The 24,658-nt window shown below is 45.1% G+C and overlaps 1 protein-coding gene across 2 annotated transcripts in view; it reads left to right on the forward strand.

Moving 5' to 3' along the window:
- The window catches only part of ADAM12 (ADAM metallopeptidase domain 12), a 331,063-nt gene extending 306,490 nt beyond the window's left edge, over positions 1–24,573 (forward strand). The window contains exons 22-24 of one of the 2 annotated variants that reach the window (XM_041745566.1): positions 17,494–17,624; positions 18,398–18,497; positions 19,597–24,573. In XM_041745566.1, the coding sequence (XP_041601500.1) occupies positions 17,494–17,624; positions 18,398–18,497; positions 19,597–19,653 (288 nt within the window). In that variant the 3' untranslated portion in view covers positions 19,654–24,573. The remainder of the gene's footprint in view (positions 1–17,493; positions 17,625–18,397; positions 18,498–19,596) is intronic. The other variant, XM_041745567.1, reaches the window with a different exon arrangement.
- Positions 24,574–24,658: the final 85 nt, after the last annotated feature.

A 24,658-nucleotide genomic window follows, 5' to 3' on the forward strand; every position in this document is an offset into this window, starting at 1 on the left:
CGGGGCCTCTATAAGGTGCAGATGACTCAGCTCCCCAGATGGTCAAGTGGGATGAGCCACGTGAAGCATTGAGCGCCGTGCTCGGTGTATCGTCCACACAGGTGCGTTTTACCAGGAATATTTCTGTGATCGGAAGAGTCAGGGCACCTGTGCAACTTACCGCCTAAACCAAGACACTTGTGAGAATGGCAGGGACACTTCGAATAGTGAGGCCTGGACGATAAGTCAAAAGATGGTCACTTCAGGAATATTAGCGGGCAGACTTTCTTACCCTTTTTCCATTTTCAAAATTATTCACAAGAATTTCACCACCCATTGAGTGTCCCCAACACCAGATGAAGCACAGTGTTCGATCCTTTGAGTCTATCATCTCTTTTCTATGCTATCGTGGAAGTTCATGGTTTCTGTTTGCTGTGACCGTGAATAAGACAACATTTCATGAAAAGAATCCCGGGGCGGGGGGGGAGGGCGGGCAGGCAGTAAAAACAAGCACATGCAAAACACGGAGAAATAATCCCTGGTAATTTTTCACTGCTTATCATTGTCATACTTTCTGTAATGTTTCTTTTTTTTTTTGTAATGTTTCTATTTAACAATTACATGTGTATTTTTAACATAATTTAGATTATTCTATAAGCACATTGCTTTATATACTACTTTTTTGCCTTAGAATCATTCCTATATACCATAGCACTAGAAAGTCTTTAACATGTCACTTTAACAATAGCACTATATGTGTATGTGGAATACTTTTTTAAGCACCTGCCAATTAGTGGGCAAGTCTGGACCTCTCAAAGTTTCACTGGTATAAATAGCTGTGTTGTGAAGGTCTAGACAGATAAATTTTGGAACACTTTAATGGTTCCCTTACGAGAGATTCCTAAAAGTGAAAATATTGGGTTAAAAAGTGCTATAACTCTTTTATGCCTCTTAATATATAAAATAAATACTTTTTCAGGACTCCTATGTATATTTATGTTTCCACATTATTACAGAGCATCTGTCTCTCCATGACTCTGCTAGTTCTAAGTATTACCATTTCAAAGTTTTGGCCCATTTGATATTTTAAAAATCTCATTTTTTCTGGCTAGCGGTTCCATCACTTACTGAAAGGGGATGTTGATGTTTTTAGCAATGAATCTGTTTCTTTTCATTCCATCAGGTTTTCCTTCACGTGTTTTGAAACTCTCGTGTTTGTGGTACTCGTAGTTAGGATTGTTATGTTTTCTTGGTGAATGGACCCTTTTATCATTACATCATGTCCCTCTTTAGTCCTGGGTATTATCTTTGTTCCAAGGCCTACTTTATCTCATATATCCACTTCAGTTTTCTTTTGATTCGTGTTTGTAAGGCGTGTCTGTTGCCACCTTTCTACACTTAACTTTCCTATGTCGTCGTAGTGGAAATGAGTTTCTCAGAGACCATATGTAGCTGGGCCCATCCGTTCTGTCAGTCACTGTCTTTTAATAGGTGTGTTTAGGGCATTTACTTTTAATGCAATTATGGATGTGTTAGAATTTGTCTACCATTTTAATACTGTTTGTTCCCTCTGATTTTTGTTTATTGTACTCCTCCTCCCTGAATTCCTTTAGGTTAGTTGAACACGTTTTTAGTATTCCCTGCTGATTGATCTGTAGTGGTTTTGAGATATGTCTCTGTATAGTTTGCTGTTGGGCAGGGTTTCTCAACCTCAGCATTATCAGCAGTTGGGGCTGGATAACTCTTGGTTGTGTGGGACTGTCCTGTGTATTGTAGAATGTCTAGGAGCATCTTGGTTTCTACAAAGTAGGTGGCAGTAGCGCATGCAACCATGTCTCCAGACATTGCCAGATGTCCCCAGGTGGGCGAAATCACCCAACTGAAAAGCTGCAGTAAAGATTATACCATATGTGCATAATTTATCACAGTTTACTAGTATCAGTACGTTATCACTTCAAGTGGAATGTAAAAACGTTACCATCTTTGAGGTCTCTTTATCCTTCTCCCTTTATCACATAGATGTCTTAACTATTAGCTTTATGTGCACTGAGAATCACTTCAGATGCTGTAATTTAGCTTTCAACCATCAAGCCTAAGTTTTAAAACTTAAGAGTGGTCTACTATTTCTCCTCATAGATGCACCCTTTCTCTCCTTCCTTTATTCCTGGGTTTCTTTCTCTTATCATTTCCTTTCTGTCTGAGAAACTTCAGCTATTCTGTTAAACCAGGTCCACTGGTGAACAAGTTCTTTGGTTTTCCTTCATCCAAAACTGTCTACTTCACCTTAGCTCCTGAAGGATATTTTCACTGGATATCCAATTCTGGGTTGACTGTTCCTTCAACATTGAAAAATGTTCCACTTCCTTCTGGCCTCTGTGGCAATGAGAAATCCACTGAAAAGTTCAGCCTACAGTCTCCGTTCCAGGGAAGAGATGTGGCCTGTGATGGTACACAGGATTGAGAAGCAGGTCTCTGCCATCTCCAGGATGTGGTGGCCAGCTGGGGGTGGAGGGGATGGCTTTTTCTGGCGCCCACCTAGGGCTGGAGTAAGGTCAGGTATGGTCAAGATGTTTCTCTCTTACAGAGTCACCCCGTTCCCATCTATTGGCTGGAGACAGAAGGCTTTCCTTGGGCCTCCTTTTGCTCTGGTGCTGTTGACATTTCCAGATTGGGAACCTCTCCAGAGCACAGGCCAAGATATGAAAATGGCAAAAACAAAAACAAGACCTCAGTATTGGGTGGTTCTTGAGTTCTGAGATCCACAGCCAGTCCATTTATTTTTCTCCAACTTTCAGAGTCTCAGTCAGTTGCTTTATGGATTTTCTCCAGACGTTTTTGTTGCAATTTGCAGGAGGTCTAGGGTGAGGTGTACTTGTTCCATCTTGTCCAGACCTCATTTTTTTTTTCTATTTCTCTGATTACTGGTACACTTGAACTGCTTTTTATATATCTATTAACCAATGGAATAGCACTAAATTGGCCATCAAAAAACAAAAAGGACCCAAAGAAGGCTTGATTTGTCAGTGATTTCTCTGCAATAAAAAAAAAAAAAAAAAAAAAAAAAAAAAAAAAAAACGCCATGGCCAATTCCATGCTATCAACGTGATGTCACTAAAGGAGGAGCAGAGAATTGGCGGACCTGAGCTAGCACCAGCCAGCTCCAGCAGAAAGCTGCCATTAACTGTATTTGTTGTATGAACTATCTGTCCCTACCCTTAGCCTATGTATTTCTATTTGAGAGAGAATTTTTCTTCCCAATTTGTAAGGGTTCATTTTCTCCTTCAGAGTACTTACCCTCTCCCAGTAATCTATTGTAAACATTTCCTTAATTTATCTTTTCATTTCATTTATGATATTTTGGGGTATAAAAGGAATTCCCACTTTGAATATTAAATTTCTTCACCTTGTGAAGAAATTCTCCGTGCTTACAAAGTCCTCTTTCATTTCACTGCCAGTCAGGATCTACCTCTAGCCTCTTCGTTTATTTTATGGGCTGTTGAGAATTATTTTACAAGTGTCTGTCTAACCTGTCTTGGATTTACTGTGAGAAGGAAGGCAGTGGGCATGTCCTAAATTTTTCTGGGCAATGGACTTATTCGAGAATCTGATGAAAGCTATGAAATCTCAGAAAACGCACCGGGCCTTGATACTTCACATGCAAATTTCAGATATCCACGGGGCCGCCAACCCCTTCCCCACAGATTCCCTCAGACTTTGGCTTTTTATGTCTCTCTTTAAGCAACTCGCCTATGCACCATGTCAAACTGGGACTGCCTTTAACAGACCATGGGATCTGAGGCAAGATATTTCCACTTGCTGGTATCTTTTTTTTTCCTGACAGCAGTGAATGCCTACAGAAGGCACTCCCTCAAGATTTCCTTTAAAAACAGGCCCTGAAAAAAGGCCTTCGTTCTGTTTTATGAAACGAAGGAAATGTTACCCTTTAAACATTAGGAACTGAAAAAATCCACATTTCTCACTCCAGGCTGGTGTCTGTCTGGAGCTTTTCCGAGACATATGATATAGATTAGGCTCGCGCTTTCTCTCCCATCACACATAGAGAACTGAAATTAATTCCATGCAGGTGTGGCAAATATTGGGAGGTGGCTCGTGCTTGGCAGCACAGATTGAACCCACTGACTGACGTCGGGTACTTTCGAGTCCCCGTGCCCTGCCCCTCGCAGCTTGACAAAGACAGCTACCTGGCTAGCTGTGCTTCATTTGTCCAAACTTTCCCAAAGGAAAACGTTCTCATGGACGCAACATATACCTCACATCGAAAGGGGCAAAGTCAGGTCTTTATAGAAAACATTTGATCTTTCCATCACACGTTCTGTTTGATTTATAGAAACCAAGGACAATGGGATCAGCTCCCTCTCTTGTCTGCACATACACCCTTCCCGTGTGCCATTTCCTTCTTGGCCAAACGGCCCTTGCGACGCAAGCTTCTCCACCTAACTCCTCAGCCTCGGTCAAGGAAACGAACTTTTCGTTTCCTTTTCATCCCCCCAGCTATTTTAGAGGCAACTTAATGCGGTTGTTCATCTAGCTGCCATGTTCCCCCTCCACCCCACCCCCCAGATCATGAAAGGCAGAAGGCGATCTTGGGAACAGGACAGTAAAAGGAGGACAGCGGGGTCACAGAGGCGTGTGACCATGGACAGTTGTGTGCTTGTGCAAGCACAAGGGGGCAGAGGAGCATCACAGGATGCTCATACCGTGTGTGGCCTTGAGCTTGCCCTGCCCTAAAGGGGCACGCACTTGATGGGGGGAACCAGACCAATCTGTGGAGATTTGCATCCTTCAGGCCACTCTGGAAGCACCCAGCGACTTCTTCTGTGCTCGCTGCTGGGTAGTTCATCTCTAGATCTAGCAGGGAGTGAAGAGGAAGGAAAGGAAGTCTGTGCGTGGATCCCAGAGGCTTTGAGAGATCTGGCAATGGTCATCCTTCAAGACATTCTCTGTTGTTTTTCCTCTGACTACAAAAGTGTTAAACATCTCTCAACTTTGTGCTCCCCCGGCCACACAAAAAGTCAATTCTACCGTTTTGGTAATTTTTTAAAGTAGAGTAATGTGTACAAAGGGGAGAAAACACAATGCCTAGGAAGGGTGGGTCTCGAGCAGAAGTCTGCAAGGACCCTCTCGGGAGGAAGCCACATAAGGTGGCAGGCTCCAGGCTGACACCAAGGCCCGGGAGATGAGAGGTGGGCGCCTGGCAGTTGAAGAGCTGCACTGAATCCAGTGGAAGGATCACTTTCTTGACCACAGACTTCGTGTGTGGAGTCAAGTGAGCTGACTTCCAGGAGGAAGGCCTCTTCCTGAGAGGCCCCAGGAACACTGGGTGAGCTCGGGACCCCTGGAGGGGAAACATCTGACACCAGGTTTTACAGTTTCCTTTCCTCTGTGCCGGTCCCTAGGACATCCTCCAATGTTCAGGGAAGCATGCATCACCACCGTGACCTAGAGCCAGTGCCAGGAGGGTTAGAGAAGGAGGGAGCAGCTGATTTCCAGGGAGAGGACAGCCCCCTGCAGGGCCAGGTGTGAGATGCCGGGACAGGATCTGGACAGTAGTCTGGAGCAGGTGTCAGGTTGGGAGCGGGGTGAGGCAGGAGCCTGACAAGAGTGTGGGTGCAGATGGAGCATCCCCCTGTCACCTAAGAAAGGGTGTCGAGCCACTAAGTCTGAACTGAACAATTAAGTGGGACCCTCAAAAGACGAAAATACAAAGACCACTCATATTCTTAACACCAGGGTGTGTAATTTTGCTCCTAGAAGAGAAGAAGGACCAATAGGGACAAACTCATGGGGTTTTCATTAGATTTCTAGAATATATCCACCTGAATTCCTTTATGCGGGTTATTCCGATTAATTGGCCTAATGAATTGGTTTAAAGTTTAAATAAAAACATCTTCAATGTCACGTCTAAGAAATAGATATTTCTGCCAAAAAAAGAAAAAAGAAAAAGATATTTCTGCTCACAGAAAATTACATCTAGAGAGGGCTGTGCTAAGTAGCGGCAGATTGAAATGCAATTTTCTGCTGTCAGATTGAAATGTGCCAGGATTCTAAAGGGAGTATAAGAGGCACCTTCAATCCATAGCTGGGCCATTCTTCTAAAGAGGAAAAACTTCATGGGAGTGTCATTCTCTTAGCATTTCTCTGCATTTTATTTTAAGGATTGCCTCATAAAATGGCATGTGAACCATACCTGCTGATGTGTGGTCATATTTGGCTTAGGGTGCCAAATATGTTTATTTTTTTAAGCCCTTAGTTTCCTGGGAAAATACTAGGAAGTGCTTTCCCTCCGTGCACTCTTAGCAGTGAATTCTAATACTGAACTGACTGGCTGGGATTGTTTTTCCAAAATAATAGGAACCGAAAACAAAAGGACAGTTGGATCCATCCTTTAGACTGATTTTTGCTGAATCAAAGTCTTGTCCTGAAAGAGCTGGTAGGCCCATGGGAACATTTGCCAACCCTACTTCTGGCAATGCTTGTCTGGGCTGCGGAAATGTCATCGAAACGGCAACAACGGGATTAATTTCTGGTTTTATTTTATAACCAAATAGTGTACAAATGTATTTATGTGTGCACATACATGTTTGAATGTGTTATTTTATTTTACTGATTGTTTTGGTGTAAGGAGCTTTCTATTTGCATCTTAGATTGTTGTAAAATAGAAAACATGTATTGAACACCAATCACATAGCTGGTAGTCCTGAGCCCAGCCCTTCACGGACGTTTCTGATGGTCTTGCAGAGCCTTGGGAGCGGATGGCGCCCTCAGCCCCACTTTACAGAGGCTGAACCAAGGCCCAGGGAAGCCCCCCCACCCCACGCCCAGCTTGGGTAGAGAAGCACCGCCAGCTGGGTAGCTGGAGGGAGGCAGAGACTGTTCTGGTCGATGGTGAAGACTGTAACAGCATAGTTCAGGCCCCTGACCACCTCGGCAATGTTTCATTGATTGTTGCCTCATACAAGGTGGAATGGGGGGAACCTTCTGGCATCTAGTGGAGGCTTCAGACCGTAACAAGAGAAGCCTGCATTTCTCTTTTCCTTTACCTGTAACACTAGCATTCTCCGTGTCCTAACTGATCTGTCCTGGAGCCAGTCCTTGTTCAGAACCAGGGCAGCCCTGGAGCTGCACTGGGAATACCAAGAAGGCTTGCGTGCATTTTCGGTAGAGGTGGAGATTCTTGGTCCCGTGTTCCTGGCAGGACATTTCTCCTAATCAACACCTTGTCTGTGTCTGTGGAACGTACAAAAAAACATATTTTGTAAAATGAGACCGGCTGATCTTGTGCAGGCTCTGCCGAGAAAAGGCTGTGGAGCAACCCAGAATGGCTCCAGTGGCCCCGGGGCTGGGGGGGAGGGGGTGTCTAATTCAAGGAGCCCCAGACCCCCCCTCCCCCAACCCTCACCAACATGGGGCACTGAGCCGTCCCCCCACCTCCCTGGCCATTACTGGTGAACAACTACTCATCCCAATGCTTTGGGATACAGATGTGAGCGAAACAAATTAACTGAGCTTCTGAGGTTGAGCCCTGACTTTCAAGTCCTCTCCAACGGAATGAACTCAAGCATCCGAATGAGTAAAGACTTGTGTGACCCCTTCTTCTGGCCCGTGTGGGCATCTGATATTTAAACCAACACTCACGGGGCCCGAGAATCTGATGATTTAGGTCCTTTCTGATCAGAAATGCCAATACGTAATGAGAAAAGGAAATCCACGGGTCAAGATGTTCTCCCAAGGAAGTGAGATGAGATACAGCAAAGCTGATCCTTATAAAAGCCTTCATTCCGCCAGGCGACCCGAAGCTAACCCCTGAGCTCACGTGCTGGAAAGCGCCCCCCTCGACCCCATGCCTGCGCACCACTTTCCACGTGTCACCCTCTTGCCCAGATGCCCTCCGAGATGCCTCCTGGCCCGTGTTTTCTGCAGTCCTCCCGGGGGCCTCCACGCTCACCTGCTCCCTCGGCCCAGAGTAACCTTGCTACTTGCCCCGTCCCACTTCAGAAGGCACCGACGGCTTGTGCATCTCCGGGCACACTTACGTCCAGCCCCTTGAGCATAATAGATGTGAGGGGAATCTGCGGAGTGGCTGTGAATTTTAAGTAGTACAGCAATAAGCCTTGTCACAGCGTCGGTTATTCCCCTGGGGCCGTCCCACTCCATGCGTCACGGGTTCATAAAAATCTGAGGCCCTTCCTCCTGTAAACCTAAAATGCAGCTACCAAGGTCTTGGACACCTGCTGACCTCTCCCTGCCACCTGTGCAGCACTCCCAGAAAGCTCAACCAAAATTTCTCTGGTTTCATATCCTACCCCCCCCCCCCCCCCGTTACTCATGCGACAAACCCACCTGATGTCCTTAAAAGCATCTGTCACGTGCGGAGGAAGCACCTGTATCTCTCTGGAGAGGAGTAACTTAGAGGAAGGCCATTCAAACGATGACAGTACTCTAAGGGGTGTTTGCTTTCCACTCATTTAGGAGGTTCCTAGAAGCATGCAAGCCTTTCATGAAAAAAGTGATGCCTATTTTTACCCTTTATGTTTTTTAATAGGTCAGGTGTGCCCATAATTACAAATTCCAACAGTACAAAGGGTTCCTTAGAAAACAATTGGTCTCCCCCCGACCTCTGCCACCAGGCTTCCTTTCCCAGAAGCATGGTCACTAGGCTTTCGTAAGCTGCAGCTTGGAATATGGGTGAAGGCCTCATTTCTACTCTGTCTCTCTCTACAGAGAGAGATTATTGAAAATTTGGGAATTTTCAAACATGCAAAATTGGAGAAAAGAGGGCAATGAAACGCCGTCTGCCCAACACCCACCTTCAGCACCTGCCAGCTTGCTGGCACTCTTTTGTCATCTTAGATTCTTGTTTGGAACTCAAATGGCAGCCCATCCCGGCCTCTCTGGCGCTCTGCTCATTCCCGGTCAGTGCTACAAGGGTCCACCTCATTGTTTTGGCTACTTTGTGTTTCATTGTGGAACCATCCCATAAATTATTCATCCTGTCCTTTGCTGAGAGCCACATGGGTTGTTTCCAATCATTTGCTGCATCAGACAGACGTGTCCTTGCCCGGGGACCTCGGGGCTGCGCAGAGGACATCTGTGGGGTAGCATCCTGGGAGCACAATGGCCGTATGATCTGATTAAGTGGAACGGCCCCAAAAAGAATCCTGCCTATTTCTACTCCCCAACTCCCCACCAACACGGCGTTCAGAGATTTTGCTTACTTTTGCTGGAGGTAAAATAAATGTATCTACATTTCTCTTTCCATAAATGAGGCAAAACCACTTTTTGAAGGCTTAAGATCCATTTGTGGGGTTCTTTTTCCCTTTTCGTGGACTGTCTTTTCATGTCCCCTGCCATCTCATTGTCCTCTCAGAAAGGACACCCAAAGAATTCAAGCATTTTTGTCTCTTATTCTTTGATGATCTTTTTTTTTTTTTTTCTTACAGTGAAGTGTTTGATCCATCTGCCATGGATGGCGGTGTATAAAATGAAGTAGGAATCCGCCTCCCTTTTTCTGGAGGGCCCCCTGAGTAATCCTCAACCCCGTTTCTTGAGTCTGGATGCTGTTTTGTCCCTTTCCGGCCTGTGTTTTATTAGCGTTCCCCGGCTCCTCGGCAGCCCCAGCCCACCCACAGGAGCTGGCTGGGGGCCTGGCAGGCAGTGTGGCCTCCTGGTCCCTGCCCTTCGGCCGCAGAAGCGCCCCCTCGGTGCCCCCAGCACACGCCGGACAGTGCACCTGCCTCTCGGGGCTTCATGGCCATTGCACGAAAGTATCTAACATTAGCCTGCAGTGTGATGAGTCTCTGCTAAATGATAGCTATTCATTTCTCTAATGTATTCTTTTCTCCTTTTATCATTTCCTTCCACCCTTAGGTTTATTTCTCTAACTTTTTAGACTCTTACCTCATTTCTGTTCATACTTCATTTATTTATTTTATGTATACATTACCAAATAAGCATAGGAGTCTAGGAATTTCCCTCCAAACACTGCATTGCCTGTGCTCACTGGGTCTGATTTGTACTGTTCTCAATATTTATATTTTTAAAATAATCTACACTTCCCCTTTTGCTTTGTTCTTTGGCCCAAAACTTGAAATTATTTTCCTTTTTGTTGTCATGAATTCTTAAGACGTTTAAAACACGGAAAAGTGAAAATAATCTAGAATTCACCCACATTTATATACTACACAGAAACAACCCGTTGGGATCTCCGTGTTTTTCTACGCATGTGCCTACTTAAATCTCAGAGGATATGCACTGTTTCCTTTATTTTTTTTATTTTTATTTTTTGCACTGTTTCCTTTTAAAAAAAATAATAGGAAAAACAGAGCCATCCAGACAAAGTCACTGTGACTACCTCAGATACAATCACTTTTGTGGGTTGGTGGTGATATTTTTATGGAGCCTTTTCAATACTTTTACATAGATATCCAAAGAACATATGGAATACTTCAATTTACATAAATGGTATAAAACTACAATTAGCTTCACACAGTTTGCACTTACATTCAACTGTATTTTACTTTTTTCTTACATTGAAGTACAGCTGACGCAGAGTGTTACATTAGTTTCGGGTGCACAACACAGGCACCTGACTACTCCATACTGAGGCTGTGCTCACAAGTGTCACTCCCGTCTGTCACCATGCACGCCATGACCGTAGCCTCGTAGCCTGGACTGTATTCCCTGTTGTGCCTCTCATCCCCATTTTTTATTCATTACATAACTGGAAGCCTGTGCCCCCCTACTCCCCTTCACACATTTTTGTCCATTCTCCTACTTCTCTCCCCTCTGGCAACCACCAGTTTTGTTCTCTATTTATGGATTGGTTTCCGCTTTATTTGTTCACTTGTGGTTTGTTTTTTTGTTTTGTTTTGTTTTGTTTTGTTTAGATTACACATTTAGATTCCACAAGTGAAGTCAAAAGGTCTTTGTCTTTCTCTGCCACATTTCACTTAGTATAATACCCTCTAGGATCTCCTTCTTGTTTATGGCCAAGTAATATTCCACTGTACATCTCTACCACATCTTCTTTATCCACCCATCTGCCTATGGACCCTGGGCTGATTCCATGCCTTGGCTTTTGTAAATAACACTGTGATAAACATATGGGTGCATACATCTTTGCAAATTAGTGTTATCGTTTTCTTTGGGTAAATCCCCAATTACTGAATCATATGATAATTCTATTTTAATGTTTTGAGGAACCTCAGTACTGTTTTCCACAGTGGCTGCACCAACTTACATTCCCACCAGCAGTGCGGGAGGAACTGTTTCCTCCACATCCTCACCAACACTTGTTATTGCTTAGTTTTTGCAGACTAGCCATTCCGATGCATGAGGTGGTATCTCATTGTGGTTTTGATTTGCATTTCCCTGATAGTGTTGTTGAGCATCTTTTCATGTGTCTGTTGGTCATCTGCAGGTCTTTGGAAAATGTCCATTCAGATCCTCTGCCCATGTTTTAATTGGATTTTTTTTGGTGTTGAGTTGTGTAAGTTTTTCATATATTTTGGATACTAACTCCTTATTAGATCTGTCATTTGCAAATATCTTCTCCCATTCAGTAGGCTGCCTTTTCATTTTGTTTGCTCCTTTGCTGTGTAAAGAGTTTTCATTTGGGTGTAGTCCCAATAGTTGACTCATGACTCCCTTGCCTAAGAAGACATATCCAGAAAAAATGTTGTTAAAGCTGATGTTGAGATTACTGCCTATGGTCTCTTCTGGGAGGTTTATGATCTCAGATCTCACATTTAGGTCTGTAACCCATTTTGTGTGTAGTATAAGGAAGTGGTCCAGTTTTCCCAGCACCATTTACTAAAGACACTCATTCCCCCATCATATATTCTTGCCTCCTTTGTCATAGATTGACCAGATAAGCATGGGTTTATTTCTGGGCTCTCTGTTCTGTTCCATTAATCAATGTGTCCATTTTTGTACCCTATCGTTTTATTATAGCTTGCTAGTATATCTTAAAATACTTCCAGCTTCGTTCTCCTTTCTCAAGGTTGCTTTGGCTATTTGGGGTCTTCTGTGGGTCCATATAAATTTTAGTATTATCTGTCCTAGTTTGTGAAAAGTGCTATTGGTATTTTGATAGGAATTGCATTGAATCTGTATACTTCTTTGAGTGGTATGGATATTTTAATAATATTAACTTTTCTAATCCATGAGCATAGAATAGCTTTCTATTTGTGTGATCTTCAGTTTCCTTCATCAGTGTCTTATAGTTTTCAGAGTACAAGTCTGTCACTTCCTTGGTTAAGTGTATTCTTAGATATTTTCTTCTTTTTGATGCAATTATGTTTTCTTTGTTTCTAGAAATTTTATTATTCAAATACGCTGGCTTGTCTTTAAACACAGAAAATTTGTTCAAATAATTTCACAATCTGAAGTCTTTGGGTATGTTACTCCTGAGGTTCCTTTCACAATTCCTTGCTTCTTTGTATGCTTGGTAATTTTTTCCTATGAGCTGCTTATTTTTCTGGAAAATTATCTAGAAAACTACCTGGGAGTTCTTTCAACTAGGATGAAGGTGTGACCCTCCAGAGAGGATGTATTTTGCTTCTGCCTCCTGGAAGCAGTAACCATTTGAGACCCCTCTCTCTAAAAGGCTTGGGCTTGAGCCACTGAGGGGATGTGATCTCAGCTTCGGGTCCTCAAGGGCAATTTGTGGTTAGAGGTTTATTTTCCAACAATTTCAGTGGTTTAAGAGAGAGAATAGGTCAAAATAACTAGCCCACCATATTTCCAGAAATGGAAGATTCACCTCTCAACTCTAGTTTGTTCTGTAGTGTCTCAATTATCATACTTTGTGACATCCTGTTCTGTAGCCATAAGCATCAGTTTTGTTAGATGCAGGTCTACACTGAAAGGATTCAATGCTCATGGACAATCTTTTTGCCACATATTCATTCATTTCCTGGCTAGCTGATGTCATTCTAGTGTACATCCTTCCCCAAGAGTTCCACAGGCGGCTACTCCCTGAAGCTTTCCATGTTCAAAGACATTTGGCTGTTGTTTTCACTTCTCAGCGATAATGTGCATGTAAAAATAATGGAGCACACTTTGTCTTCCCAAAACTCTTCCCCGTGGTTTTCCTCTCTCTCCCCTGGAGAAATCAGAAGCTGTTTTTTTTTTTTTACCCTTTGAAGTGATGGGATTTGGTATCCTCACTGTCCAATAACTTCAATAGGTGATATCTTACTATTGAGGAGTTGAATTCATTTTTCTGAGGGAAATTGTGTGCACTTCTAATCATAGATTTGACACTCTTTTTCTTCAGGAAAGTTCTTATGAAATCAGTGTATTTTTTCTATCTACTCAGATCCTTTAAGTGACACCATTTTTATGTATGTTGTGTCACCTTTGCTGTGGTCTTTATTTTACTGTTGAACTTTTCACTTCCCTCAGCTCAGACCTCACAGCCCTTTGTTCAATATGATTTTCATCCTTGGTTTTCATGGTTTTTCTCTTCCCCTTTTGAGTTTTGCTACCTCCTTTGTCATTTCTGTGTATATACATTTTTACAGGGTGGGTTCTTAACTTTGCCTTTTTCCCTAATGTGTCCGCCTCCTCCTTAAAGGTAGGGAGTTCTTCCTGGAAAACCAGTCACAAGACAGCTGAGGAAAAGGTGATGCTGGTGCTGAGGTCTTTGAGAGAGTGGTCTGGCCTTCCCTGCTCCCAACACAGACCCTGCAGGCCCAGCCCTACTCCAGGTTTGCACAGATGGCTGGACCTGTCTGCACTGCTGTTTGTTCGGTCCAGATACATCATGCTATCTGCTTACTCCTCATGCCTGTTTCATGCAAAAGGGCCTGATTTTCTCTTCTGCACTGTAGCAGGTTGGCCATGGCAGGATCTTCTCCTTTCTCAAGGCCTTTCTTCACCCTGGCCTGCTGGACACTTTGCCCCCTTTTTATATAGATTTAGGGTTGTAACTTTTCCTCCATTTTGCTCCTTTCCATGCATTTTCTTAAATGTTTTCAGGTACTTTCAAAAAGAAAGGTCAAGGTCTTTGGTCAAGGTCATCTTATAGACAGGTGTGTGTTCTTTTAAGAGAGATTTGTTGAGACCTCTGCTTTTTTTGGAGAAAGAATAAAGAAATCACACCATTTCCCTGAGAACTGGTTATCCTTGGACTGATCTTTAAATATATTCCTCACAGATCCAGAGAGGCCGAGTGGAGAGGGTGAGGCTGATGCTACCCCTGGCCCTGCATGAGCTTGTCAGGGATAGCCGTGGCATCCCTGGCATTTTCCTGTGATAGAGGTCGCTGGATAAGCAGGATCCATTTACTCTTGCTTACACAGAGGTAGATAACAGTTGAGAATTAATTCTTTGATGATGGTCAAGGTAGAGGATTCTTTTTGGATTTTAAAATTTATTCCCAACCCTCTAAAACTTTGAAATATGTGGCTGCTGCAAAAACAGCAGAATGTGGACAAATGGGACAGTTCTACATTTAATGTAGATCTCAATTTTCCTCCAATATCAGAAAGTTGAAAAGGGAGAGAGTGGGGAGGGGAGGTCTGCATTCCTGCTTTTTAATAGGTCTACAGGAATATTTGAGTGTGAACAATCTGGCCTGGAGTCCTTTCTCCATTCTGATGACTCTTTGTGGCCAGGCTGGACTTTTCTGGGAAACTGAGGTTCAGGTTTGCAAAGGCAGCATGAAAACATGCAATGCCTGACAGAGTGTGTGGGAATCCTACTCTTTCCTACAAAGTCACAGCCTCTGCAGCTGTGCTTCTGCCCACCTGTGTATAGGCTCCACATCACCATGCCTGATTATCTGAGAAGGGAGGACCCATCATCTTTCACTAGCTCCACTGTCCTAGTGGGCCTGTTCGGGCCTGGCAGGAAATAGACCACTCACCTAGGCAGCATCTGTGAGTGTGACCTATTTCATAGTGGATCAATGTCTCGCGGATCCCAGGGCTTGAGGTCAGAACTTTCGATCAACATTTCCACTGTTTGGGCTTTGGTCACTGTAGTGACCATACAGTTTACCCTTTAAACCAGGACGTAGCTGAGTCATGATTAATAATTAGACAGGGCCATAAACATAAATTGCAGATATCCCAAACAAAGCAGAATGAATGGCCAAGCTATCTCCTGGGTTTCCGTGATAAATCCAAATGGATTATGATACATTATAACAGGGATCTCACTTTTTCCTCCAGCATGGCCATAAAAAGCTGACGTTATCTTTATTACCAAGACCAGATACTTATTCATTCTTAGCAGCAAAACTAGTATCCCTTAGTAATGAATCATTTAAACCTCAATGCCTTTCAGTTTTATAGGTGCGTGCATTCATTTTTTACATTACACACTAATATCTTGCTCGTAGTTTTCTGCCATCTTCTAGGGAATGGAGCTTAATTTATTCCCATAGTTTATTACCCGAGGTTTGTTGGTAGGATTGCAGTACTTTTATTTATTTTTTTTTAATTTTTTTTTAATTTATTTATGATAGTCACACAGAGAGAGAGAGAGAGAGAGGCAGAGATACAGGCAGAGGGAGAAGCAGGCTCCATGCACCGGGAGCCTGACGTGGGATTCGATCCTGGGTCTCCAGGATCGCGCCCTGGGCCAAAGGCAGGCGCCAAACCGCTGCGCCACCCAGGGATCCCGATTGCAGTACTTTTAGATGGTAAATTTATTCCATCGTTAATAGCTGCGGTACAGCAGTAGCAGCTAACACCTACTCCTTGGACACTGTACTAGGGCCTGTGCAGAGAGCTTCCCAGCTCACAGTCCTCGCATCAACCCCCTGAGGAAGGTACAGTTAGCATCCCCCTCTCCATGACTTTGAGGCTGAGTAATGCCTGTATTTGCAGAGCCTGGTTGAGTATACAAACCGCCTGTCCCCAATATGCACTCAGGCACGTTAGATGGTCTGTAGGCCTACTTAAGAGATGTGCTCTACTTTGTTTCCTTTAATAAGAACTGGTATAGAAATGTCACTTTGAAGTCTGCCCTTGATCGGTGGCCCATTGCTCGTTGTTTCAACTTGGCTTATCTTCCATACAGCTGTGGTTTCCAGACTTCTGGGGTTGCTTCCTTCACTTACAGAGATATGTTAAATGGTGGTTGTACACTTTGCATTCTTTCAGCTAAGCTCCATTTGCTGAGGAAATGTAATTTTAGTGGGATAAGTACTGTGAGAAATTTCAAGTCACATGTTTCAGAGTCCTCTTGAGTGGTCCTGGAAGTATGGAACTGCGGGTCCTGTGCCAGTGAAGTAGATCATCTGTTTGTTAGGACATCCTGTCTCTCCCTTGAGGTTCTAGCATCATTTCCTACACACTTGCTGTGCATTCATGAGTGCTTCCAGGCTCCAAGGACCAGAGGAGAAGGTGTCTTGGCACCTATGTTCACCGTGGGCCAAGAGGAGAACCCGGTGAAGCCTTAACTGTCTTCCCACCCTGTACCCCCTTTTCTCAGAGTAGTCAGGGGAAGAGTCCCTTGAAAACAAGTGATTTGTGGTTTTACTGTTCTGTGTGTTGCTTTTCTTCTATTTCCATTAAGAAGCATTTTAGAATTTGTGGCATCAGGGAATGCTGATGGTATTAATAGTGATCTGTGTTATGGGAGCTTCCTAGGCATCATTTTATGTAGTCCACATCACAATACTCTGAGATAGGTCCAAACCTCAATTTCTCTCCCTATAAAATGAGAGGAAAAAGTGCCTATCAAGTGACTGGCACAGTCCCAAAGCATTGGTCTTCAGATAAAGCCCCGTGTAGAATCACACCCAAGTTCATGCTCTGGTCAATGTGACACCTTTCCAGTGGCTTCCTTGTAGACTTAATACTTGTCCCTCAAAACACAGTTTTTAGAGTTTCCTCCTACTTGTCACTTTGTGGGACAACTGTGTGAGTTTGTGATTCTTTGAACTAGGTATTTTGGTAGAAGAATTTTGGTGCATTTCACTCAGTGATCTGGATCAACATTGGATATCCTGACCCTATGGTGGAGGAAAGATGATCATTTTGGTCAGTGAATTCATTCACAGTTGAACGAATTCTGTTTCACGATTCTGGAAAACTTGAATAAACGATGTTTAAGAAGATTTTTGTCAACCTCTCAATTTGAGGCCTTTATAAAGCGAAAGGCAGCTTAAAGACACAGGAACACTTACATCCTCCAGGTAGCATTGGCCCAGAAATGCCATATCAACTGTACTCCCAAGGCCTGTGAACAGTGTGGCCTCAGAAGACGCTCTGAGTGTTTGTGACTGTGCGATACTACTGATAAATCTTTTATGGGTTAGAGAAAACATTGGCAAGAAGATAGACAAAGGTCAACAGCGTGGGCGGTGAGGGGATGTGTTCAGAAAGTTTGCTCAGGATGTGAAACCTGCGAAGCCCAGCACCAGGCCCCATTTCTCCCGGTTCCCACCTCACACAGGACGCTGGTGGCTCCTGAGGTCAGGGTCTGGTCCCGCCTCACAGAGATGGGTGGTCACACATATGCTGTGATTTATTGCAGGGAACTCGTAAGCCAAACCCTCCTCAGAAGCCTCTGCCTGCAGATCCTTTGAGCAAGACAACCCGGCTCACCAGCGCCTCAGCCAGGGCCCCGGGACAGCAGGAATCCGGGCTCCGCCTGGTGCCCCTCAGGTGGGTGTAAGAGCTGAGCCCATCTTTTCCTCCCCAGCACTGACCCATGCTTTCCAGGCCCTGTCAGGACATGGGCCTGGTAGTCTCGGCCAGCCTTGTGGGAACAGCAGAAAATAGTGGCCAAAGCAGATAGGAGCATGACCAGGAGGCAGTCACAAGCTTATAATCTCTGGGATGCCCCAGTGTCCCTAAGACATGAAACCAGGATCAAGTAGAACTAGAGAGCGTGCCCTGGAAAGCTGTGGCTCTTGAGATGGGCCGGGCCCTGTGCCCCAGAGAGATGAACAACAACCAAGCAGTGTGATACTCTAAAGGCTGAACCCACCTCCAAAACCATCTTAAACCTTCATAAACTGTGCCCCATTCCTGGGTCCTGAGAAAGTAGGTGAGGGGCAGGGAGGTCCCAGATGGATGAGGGAGGTGGGGTGGGGAGTGAGCTCCCGAACACCTGGCACAACCGGGAGCTTCTCCATCTAATTAACAGAAGGAAGCACCTTTAGAGACTGTTCCCGAGCCGTGGTCCTCACTTGCCCTGTCCAGAGGACGAGGAAGGCAGACTCCTGGCACAGGGGGTTAAGCGGTCATGCCCGGGGCTAGGCCACGCTGGTTTTCGAGAGCTATTACATTTCCAGGAATTTTGCAAGCTAGCTGTTAAACCTAGCCGCGATTTAAAGTATATAAACTCCAAATGATACAAATCACAGGAAAACAAATGTAAAATGCTCAAAATTCCTTTTTTTGTTTTACATCTTACTATCACCTATGCTCTGGAGGTTACATGCAGCTGTTTGCATTGGTGGAAAGACCATGGCTGGGGGCCAGTGTGCAGCTCCTCGCTCACGCAGCCAGAGGATTTACACCCTGGAAACAAAGGTTACAGATCAGCCCCCCTTCCTCCCCACAGTGGGTAGGTTAGACCCGCAGCCAAACACCCTTCTGACATGCATACCCCCTTGGCAGGAAGCTTGCTGTATGAGCTCGAAAGAACCCAAGGTAGGGTGTTGGCCAGGCCCTGGGCTCAATAATTCAGTGTCTCCAACGGGGAAGACACACGTTCGTGATGTCATTACAGCTTTTGGGAAAAATGCTTGGCCTGTGGGAGAGCAAACTGCCTCATAAATCCCAGAGATAACGCCGGTCACGGGGGCAGAACAGTGGTTTAATTCCCAACTGCACAAATACAGCAAGATTGCAGAGCATCCGAATTATTTCACTGTGGTTCGTATGCGATCTTAATGTTACTTTTCTTGCTCAAAGCAAAAGCGCCCCTTACATGGACACGATGAGGGGAAGATGGGGAAGGCCCGCTGGGTAAAATGCCATCAAGCAGTGGCCAGTCGTCGCCTCTGCTGGCCACTGACACCGGTACAAGCGGGTGTCGTCTTGGTCTCGAAGGGGAAGAATTCGTTTTTGAGGGATCCCACAGGCCCAGCTCTGCTCCCCGGACGCACACGGGCTAATCCACTCGCTGCAGACACACGCGGGAGGGGAGCCACGCAGTGTCCCAAATGCCAAGTAGCTCAGGCTCTTTTCCTCTTGCTACACCTGTATGGATAGACACGGCTCCTAGGGCTGGCTGTATGCGTTCATGAAATTCATTGCTAAAATCTATTTCACCTATCTTTTTTCCTTTTTTCTCGTGGCTGCTAGCGAAGTTTCGATTAGAGACGTGGCTTCTGTTTCTCTAGTGAGTGGGCGCCGTTCTAGGGGCAGCTCGCAGAAGGGACGGAGGGCGTTGGCGGGGGCTCGTCTAGTGGCCAGCTGGCACAAACGCCAGCAGTTCCGCAGCCTGGATCAGGGTCCCTCGGTGGGGCCCCACCACCCTGCCATATGCAGAGCCATCCGCACGGGGCTGGTCCCCAAGGCCCTGGAGGTCTGGCAAGGACACCCCGACAACCACAGACGTCCGTACCTATAGAGGCCGCCTGCAGGGCCGCCACCTACAATCTTGTTCTCTCTTCTCTCGCTGCAGACCTGTTCCGAGACACCCGCCTCAAGGGCCCAGGCCCCCCCACACCGCCTGTACTAAGTGAGAAGCAAGTTGACACCTTTTTTCAACAGTGAAGACAGAAGTTTGCACTATCTTTCAACTCCAGTTGGAGTTAGTTTTTTGTACCAACTTTTAGAATTTTTTTTTTTAATGTTTAAAACACCATTATTTTAAGAATTTTGAGCTACTGCCGTCGGTGCTGTGCTGTGCTATGGTGCTCTGTATACTTGCTCAGGTACTTGTAAATTATTAATTTATGCCGATGTCTGTTGCAGTGCGGTGCGCTGTGGGAGGCATTTTTACCATCACTGAGTTTTCCACGGAAGGAAGGCTTGTGTGCTCTCAATAGTGAACTTGAACTATCCTGCTTTATGGGATTCTGGACAGGATGTTTACCTTTCTGATCGAGGCTTTATTGAAGAACGGTTCCCCAACCACCCAAGGCTGTGGTTCTGGCACAGACGCAGCTCAGGAGACCCCAGGTAGAAACTTGAGGGATTCTCTGGAACCCCTGGTCTCAGCCCCGAGCCAGGGGCTTCAAGTCCAGGCGGGCCTTGGGCCTTGTCACAGCTGACAGGCCAGCCCAGCAGCGGCCACACACGTTGATGCTCCAGGATGGCAGGGAACACTCTGGCCCCTGACCGGGAAGCTCTGGAGGGAATCTGGGTCACAGAAAGGAATTCTAAGGTGTGGCCACACCAGGCCAGAGCCTGGGACACGAGGCCAGGCAGAAACTTGACCTTGAGCTCGCTGGCCATTTGGAGAGCAGGCGAAGACCGTTGCTTTACAGAAACCCTGCCCTTCACCCGATTATTCAGAGTGGGAGGGGGTGGCGTCTCTACCGGCCGGCTACTGCCCAGAGGCTGCAAACCTGCACCCCCCTGTACTGTCGGGAGCGGAGCTAAGCAAATTACCACCGTGTCTTCTCAACCGTGATGCAGGGATTCTGTGTTCAGACAGACGGATGAGGCTTTCCATGGGACCGTAACGATGTTCAGATGTGGCCCAGTAACCAGATCTAGTGAATCAATTCTGTAGATATAAACAGCTTATTAAGAATTAGGCAGGCTCCCTCTGCCCACAAAAGTACAAGCAAACGGAATGCCGGGTGGCAGGCTGCCGTCCAGGGAGGACAAAGAATCCTAAGTTACTGGTTAGTTATTTGGGGGGCATTCTCTTTTCCCAGCTTGGCTGCGGGAATCCTAAGAAAAAAAAAAGGGGGGGGGTGTTCGGAGCTTATGCTAAAAATATCTTTTAAACACTTGCAACCTACCTGTTGATCATCACAGAATGTGATAAGGAAATGACGTTCCCAATCCTAAATATTCATGCAGCGCAGTCTTGGGCAGCAGCCCCTTCAACCTTTTACTCTTCAAAGGTCTGACTGGGGAGCTGTTTTCCCAAGGAGATCTTGAAGCCGCCTGTACTAATGGCATGAAAATTACAAAAACACTCAAACAAGGTAAAATGCCATTATGCCTCTGTCTTCTGCTGGGGTCATAGGTGACTCGTTTTCACATTCGAAGGCAATTGACAACAGTTCCGTAATTCACTCTGAGTGTTTTAAGATAAAGACTTCAGTTGGGGTCATTTCAACGGGTTTTCTGTGCCTTGAAGCGGAGAGACAAAATATACCAAGAATCGGTTTTCCTTCCAGAAAACAAGACTGCATTTAACTCTCCCGGTGTTCCCTGCTGTATCTAGGCAACATAGTATTCATGATCACAGAGAAAATAAATCCATGTCACAAACACACAAAAGGGAGCCCAGTCCTAATACATTCCACCTCCTATAGCATTTGTCTGTGTATCGTACAATTATTAATTTCTTAAAAAGGCAAAGCCACGTTAGACAGTATGACTGCTGATGAATGCCTACGGAATTACTGTAACTGATACTACATTTGATCATTGTAGCAAGGCAGGCCAAAACATATGCTATGGAAAAGTTTACAGAATTTTTATGGTGCATTATGTGGGTGTTGTCTTTACAGATGCCCAAATCCTTAGACCCATCGTTTTAGCCCTTCCTCTTATTGTGAAGAAGAGGATGTGAAGGGGTTTTTTTTTTGTTTTTGTTTTTGTTTTTGTTTTTTTGTCTGTCCTTACCTAGAATTCCTGTAGCTTCCATTTCAGAGAATAGTTGGGTATTAAAGTTAACGCTGTGATCTTATACCATGTCGTCAATGGCCATGTAGGGGCTGCAGCTGATGACACATTCCTACCCCTACAGTACAAATTGCTTTTATAGAGAGGCATGCAAGTCATTTCTGGATAAGAATATGTTTGAGCCTAACAGCCCCTGATGATATACAGATCTTAAAGGAATAATACTTCCAAGATGCAGAATCAAATGAATATTTAGCAATAAGTTCCATTTTAATATAAAAGAACCAAGAGCCAGAGTTTCTTTTGGTGGGGCGGGGGGGGGGGGGGAGACATGGGAGGAAGGTGTACCTCTCCCTTTTTATATCCTTATCAATGATGGAAACAAAAATCAATACTTGTATTTTCATGGCAGTCTATTTTTAATATTTTTTTAAATTTTTGTAGGCATGAATAAGAGTTGATTCGAGTTTATAAGGCCGTCAACGTGTCTAGACACAAAGCAGGCCCTGAGGGTAGTCGCTTTTCTTCTCCCCGTCTTGTTATAGTTGTAGGTTATGTGACCCCACTTACTGGGAAGTATAGGGCTAATCTTCCAGGCATTCCCTTTAAAAGTTTATCTCCTGAATTTTTTGGTAACAGTTTGTTTTGCTGACACATGGAGTCAGATGTGTAGCAACCAAGAGAAACAATGCATAACATTTTCCATTGTCAAAATATGCATACAGAGGTTACACTTCCCAGTGTGAATTTTTCCAGCTTACACATGTGGGATGACATCACAGAAACCACAAAAGCAACAAATTAAACTACATGAGAATAAATACTCCTGACTGGTCTCAGAGGGGACATCTTTATGCCTTCTTAACTTTATTACAAATTCTCAGGCTGAAACCGTAGGCCATTGTTCTCCGGCAAATAAATGCAACCCATCGCTGTAGCCCCTCAAAGAAAAGCAGGGAAAACTCTGATCAGTGGCGAGCTGTCCTCAGGAGCCTGTGGTCTCCCCTGGTGCTGCAGAGAGCCTGGTGCTGGGCCAGCGAGAGCGCCCGGGCACCTTCCTGCCATCTCTCAGTTGATGTTTACTAAGCATTCTGAGCCAATGCGGCCCTGACAACTGAAAGGGCAAGATGCCTGGGCAGTGGGGCCGGATCTTTCTCACGCAACCTGACCCCCCCCTTTGGCAGTCTTTCCTCATGAGGCTTATTTCATTGAAAACTTCTGCAATGGAGGGCTCCCTTCTGTGTTCTGGGAGCAGCAAGCCCAGGGCAGGACTCGCTCTGGTGCTCCTTCCTCACTGCTGTCAATAGGACCCCAGCCAACCGGAAGTGACCCAGATAAACTTGATGCCAACCCTCCCCCAGAAGTCTCACGGTGCCTGTGCTGACCCTGTAGGTGTGACTCTGAGGCTGGAGACTTCATACACTATGGCTTGCTGGTGGGGGACAGTGCACGGACCACCTGTTCCCCTCCCTACCACCGCAGAGGCCTGCCCTAGGCTGCGACAGGTACCCCCATCACGACTCAGGAGCAGACCCATAAACATATCTGGATGCAGGCAGCTGAGGCTAATACATCTGTTTGCCTCTCACCACCCAGAGGCAAGTCCCCTTTCCAGACCAAACCCAGTGCCGATGCCCCTTCCCATGTGAGATATCTCTGCCATCAGAGCCAACTCAGGTCAGCCAAAGTGGGGGCTGTGGGAGGGTGTCACTACCACCCCCCCAGCCCCCCCCCTTCTCCAGAGTGGCGATCTAAAGCAAGCCCACCAGCTACGCCCCAGCTTTGAATCCAGCAGAGTCCCTCCTACAGGCACATCATCCCCTAGAAAATCAGTTTATCTATGAGGGCACAATTCTCTTGACTCACTCCATAGCTCCTGTTGACATCTGTTTCTTTAAAACCTATTTGGAAGCTGCAGTGGTGATACACATTACACACTAAGAAAGATTCGTGAGTCCCAGGCTAAGAACCATTTATGTGCAGTAAGGATGCTTCCAGAAGCCATTTACCTACACATGGTTGGAAATCCCCTCTTTAACTCTTGGGACAGCAGTGGCAGCTGACGGTCCAGCCATAAGAGTCGACTTCATAGGAGAAAAACTAGGAGACAAAACACCGCATATAAAATTGTTATAACATTCAATAATGGGTAGTGATAGCCTGGAGATTTACCACATAGTGAAAGAAATTCTCACTGGGATTCAGCTCTTCCAGGTTGAATATTCTGGAACCCATCCTGATTTTCCACATCATCTGCAAAAAACATGTCTTATGTTCCCCCTGTGAGTTTCCTTCCCGAAAATAATTTAGTCCTCCATTTAAGCGCAGTTTAAATCCAGACAAAATAATAAATATCCTGTGATCCTTTTAGTTTTACAAAGAACTAAAAGGACATCTATGTTCATGGCCTATAAGCAAGTACATAAGGAGGGCAGTGATAGAAAAAAAATGTATCAAATTAGAAAATCCTCTAAGAGTCCAAGGCGGGATGAGTAATAGCAGAGCTGATGGTTCTCTTTTACCTTCTATCAGGTCAAATTGGGAGGTTGTAGGGAAGACCCATGGTTTAAACGTGTGTGGCAACTGTTAAACTCTCAGAACACTTGGCTACAGGCCATTCAGCGCAGTACAGTTACAGCTACTAAACAAACCATTTCGTCAAGTTCACAGAGCTTCATCCATTTATAATGCTTCAGTTTGCTCATTTCTTTTCACATACCCTTTATGTTACAGCCTGTTACTTTTGTACACGTTTCTCATATTGGGGTTCTACAGGTAACAACCTATTTCCGTAGAGAAAGTCATTGTTAAGAATATTATATCCAATAAATGGTATACAGGTAAACATAAAGACGTGTCTCGTTCCTTACTGACAAGGTCACAAAAACGGGGAAAGGGAAATCCCCATCCCTAAATCACCCATTTATAGAGGCACA

This window comes from Vulpes lagopus, chromosome 2 (assembly GCF_018345385.1).
Source record: "Vulpes lagopus strain Blue_001 chromosome 2, ASM1834538v1, whole genome shotgun sequence".
Taxonomy (NCBI): domain Eukaryota; kingdom Metazoa; phylum Chordata; class Mammalia; order Carnivora; family Canidae; genus Vulpes; species Vulpes lagopus.